Source organism: Sorex araneus, chromosome 3 (assembly GCF_027595985.1).
Source record: "Sorex araneus isolate mSorAra2 chromosome 3, mSorAra2.pri, whole genome shotgun sequence".
In the NCBI taxonomy this organism is placed as follows: Eukaryota; Metazoa; Chordata; class Mammalia; order Eulipotyphla; family Soricidae; genus Sorex; species Sorex araneus.
The window spans coordinates 190,629,447-190,633,033 of NC_073304.1; the positions used below are offsets into that span (position 1 = coordinate 190,629,447).

The following is a 3,587-nucleotide window of genomic DNA, read 5'->3' on the forward strand; positions in this document are numbered from 1 at the left end:
GCGGGCACATTACTTCTGTCCCTTCTACTAAAAATTTATCATGTATGTAACTTTACTTACATTAAACACTCAGTTCTTGTCCAGAGTGATCATTTCTAACTATTGCTGTCATAATGTTCCCTTCTCTATCCTAACTGCCCTTTGCCCCACACACACTTGTGCGAGCTTCCAACCACTGATTAGTCCTCCTGGCCCCTGTTTTTCCTGGCATGGATATTAGTCTCATATTATTTTTTTTATATCCCACAAATGAGTGCAGTCATTCTATATGTGTCCCTCTCCTTCAGACTCATTTCACGCATGATATTATTTATAATCCATTTATAAAGTCCATCCATTTATAAGCAAATTTTCTTACTTCATTTTCCCTAACAGCTGCGTAGTATTCCATTATTTAGATGTAGCATAGTTTCTTTATTGAGTCATCTGTCCTCGGGCATTTTGATTGTTTCCAGATTCTGGCTATTGTGAATAGTGCTGCAATGAACAGAGACGTGCAGATGAATGCACTTGTTTTAAATATTATTTAAATATTTATCAATGTCATAATATACTATACTCATTTTTAAACATATCAAGACAATTCTAAGATGATATGATTAAAATATTTTCATATAACATTGAGTATGTCACTTAGATGAGACCAGAATAACAATGTTGAATATGATTTTCCAGTCACTGTCTGCTATTAGTGTTTCTTCAATAAAGAATAATAAAAATTAGGGGGCTGGAGAGATAACACAGCAGGTAGGGCGTTTGCCTTGCACGCGGCAGACCTGGGTTCAAATCCCAGCATCCCATATGGTCCCCTGAGCATGGCCAGGGGTAATTCCTGAGTGCAGAGCCAGGAGTAACCCCTGTGCATCGCCAGGTGTGACCCAAAAAGCAAAAAAAAAAGAATAATAAAAATTAAACAAGCAATATTTCTAATGCTAGATAATATCTGGGTTTGGTTTTTTATTGTCCTTTCATATTTGAGTATCCTTAGTTACCATTTGATGGTTTTGATGTTGCAGAAAGTTGGGAATATGGATGGAGGCAACCAAAGTGAAGTCTCAGGGTTCCTGCTCCTGGGGATCACAGACGATCCTGAGCAGCAGCGGGTCCAGTTCTGGATGTTCCTGGTCATGTACTTGGTCACAGTGGTGGGAAACGCACTCATCGTCCTGGCCATTGGCTCTGACTCTCACCTGCACACTCCCATGTATTTCTTCCTGGCCAACCTCTCCTTCACTGATCTCTGCTTCGTCACCAATACAATCCCCAAGATGCTGGTGAATTTTCAGTCTGAGGACAAGGCCATCTCCTACGCAAGTTGTTTAACACAACTCTTTTTCCTGATCTTTTTGTTAACTCTGGACAATCTCCTTTTGGCTGCTATGGCATATGACCGCTATGTGGCTATCTGCCGCCCCTTGCATTATGCCACGGCCATGAGCCCTATGCTATGCATTTCGCTCCTTGCCTTGTGTTGGGTACTCTCAATCACATATAGTCTCACCCACACACTGCTTGTGACCAGAGTGAAATTCTGCGGGGTCCAGAAAATACGCTACATCTTCTGTGAACTGTACGCCCTCCTCAGGCTCGCATGTTCCAACACTGAAGTCAACCACATCATGCTGATCATTACAGGATCCATTCTCTTCCTTACTCCTTTGACTTTAATGATCATGTCCTATCTCTGGATTGTCAGAGCCATCCTCCGAATACCCTCAGCCAGTGGGAAGTACAAAGCTTTCTCCACCTGTGCCTCCCATTTGGCTGTGGTCTCTCTCTTCTATGGGACACTTTGTATGGTATATTTACAGCCTCTCAAAACATACTCCATGAAGGACTCAGTGGCCATAGTGTTGTATGCTGTAGTGACCCCTATGATGAATCCATTCATCTATAGCCTAAGGAACAAGGACATGCATAAGGCACTGGGAAGACTTCTGCTAGGAAAAGCCTTCCAGAAGTTGACATGAGGGTGATTTTGGGAAAATTGTGGAGACTGAGAAGTTTCTTCATAGTATGCATGATTCCACCATATGAACAATATATAAATGATAAAGCCATAATTATAATTTATCAGGATAGATTTATATATGTGTAAGTTAGAACCAACCTAACCTCACCAATCTTGGCAATAAGCAAGGTTATAATAGCACAAATTCAACAAATACTAGAAATTTTAAATGATTTATCCTGACCAGGACTAAATCTCCAAACTTATTAGATATGCAATAATTACCTAATGGGTTCTCTCATGTTCTCTAGTATTCATTTATCCATATCTTTTGCTATCCCAAACAACTCTTATGTTGTCTAAGTAATGTATTGAAAACAACATGGAAAACTTCTATAGTGGATACGTTTGGTAAGACCACCTCCAGCTCGGGTATACATGCTCATTTATTGGCCTTATTTCAGAGACCCATAAATCTCAAAAGAGATCAAAAACCACAGTTAGGGCCAGAGACAGAGAATGCTGCAGGTAAGTGAGAGTGCTCTGCAGGGCATATGCCAGTAGTTTATTCCTCTGGAAAAGATGGAAACAAGGGCCGTGATTCAGAAACACAGAAAAGGAACTCTGAACTGAGCAGCTCGCTGCAGAGATGACTCCGGACTTTACAGCAGGCTAACTTCACCAGCGTACCTAAGACAGGGGTAGGCGTCCTCCCTCCACCTGCCCCCCCAAAAACCCTGGTGGCCGCCAACTTCCAGAACCCAATGAGAAGTGCATATACGCGGGTTCAGTGACCGCAAACTCCAGGCCAGCAGGACAAAAGCTAAAAACATTATGATCATATCAATAGATACAAAAATTCTCCGCAAATTTTATATAGAAGACTGTATCTCAAGACAGACAATAGTACAGTGACTAGGGCACTTGCCTTGCCTTGCATGCAGCTGTCCTACTTTAGTCCCTGATTACACATATGGTCCCCAAGTCTGCCAGAAGTGATCCCTGAGAGCAGAGTCAGGAATAAGCTTTGAGTACCGCAGGGTGTGGTCCTCCCCCCACCACCAACCCCCCCCCAAATGACTATAACTCAATATATGACAAATCCACAGAAAATACCAAACCTCAGAATAAAAAGGTTTTAAAATTAACCTGTAAAAAAGAATGACATGCTGCTCACTCACATGATTTGTATTCAATATAGTATTGAAAGTGATGACCAGAACAATCACTGTATCACTGTCACTGTATCACTGTTATCCCGTTGGTCATCGATTTGCTTGAGCAGGCACCAGTAATATCTCCATTGTGGCACTTGTAATAAGACAAGAAAAATAAATAAAAAGGAATCAAAATCAGAAAGTGAAAACTAAGACTGTCTCTGTTTGTCTCTGTTTGGCATGATCTTAAATTTAGAAAACGAGTCTGGAGCAATAGGGCATTTGCCTTGCACACAGCTGACCCAGGTTCAATTCCCAGCATTCCATATGGTCCCCCAAGCACCGCCAAGAGTAATTCCTGAGAGCAAAGCCAGGAGTAAGCCCTGAGCATTGCCAGGTGTGACCAAAAAGAAATAATTTAGAAAACTCTAACAATTTTACCCCAAACTGTTAGAAATAATAAAAAAATTAAGAAAGAT

General features: G+C 41.2%; 1 protein-coding gene across 1 annotated transcript; it reads left to right on the top strand.

Annotated features, from left to right (window-relative positions):
- The first annotated feature begins 980 nt into the window (after nucleotides 1-980).
- Nucleotides 981-1,970, top strand: LOC101539838 (olfactory receptor 1D2-like). The gene has a single exon (XM_004604971.3). The coding sequence runs from the start codon at nucleotides 999-1,001 to the stop codon at nucleotides 1,968-1,970; it is 972 nt and encodes a 323-aa protein (XP_004605028.3). The 5' UTR covers nucleotides 981-998.
- The last annotated feature ends 1,617 nt before the right edge of the window (nucleotides 1,971-3,587 follow it).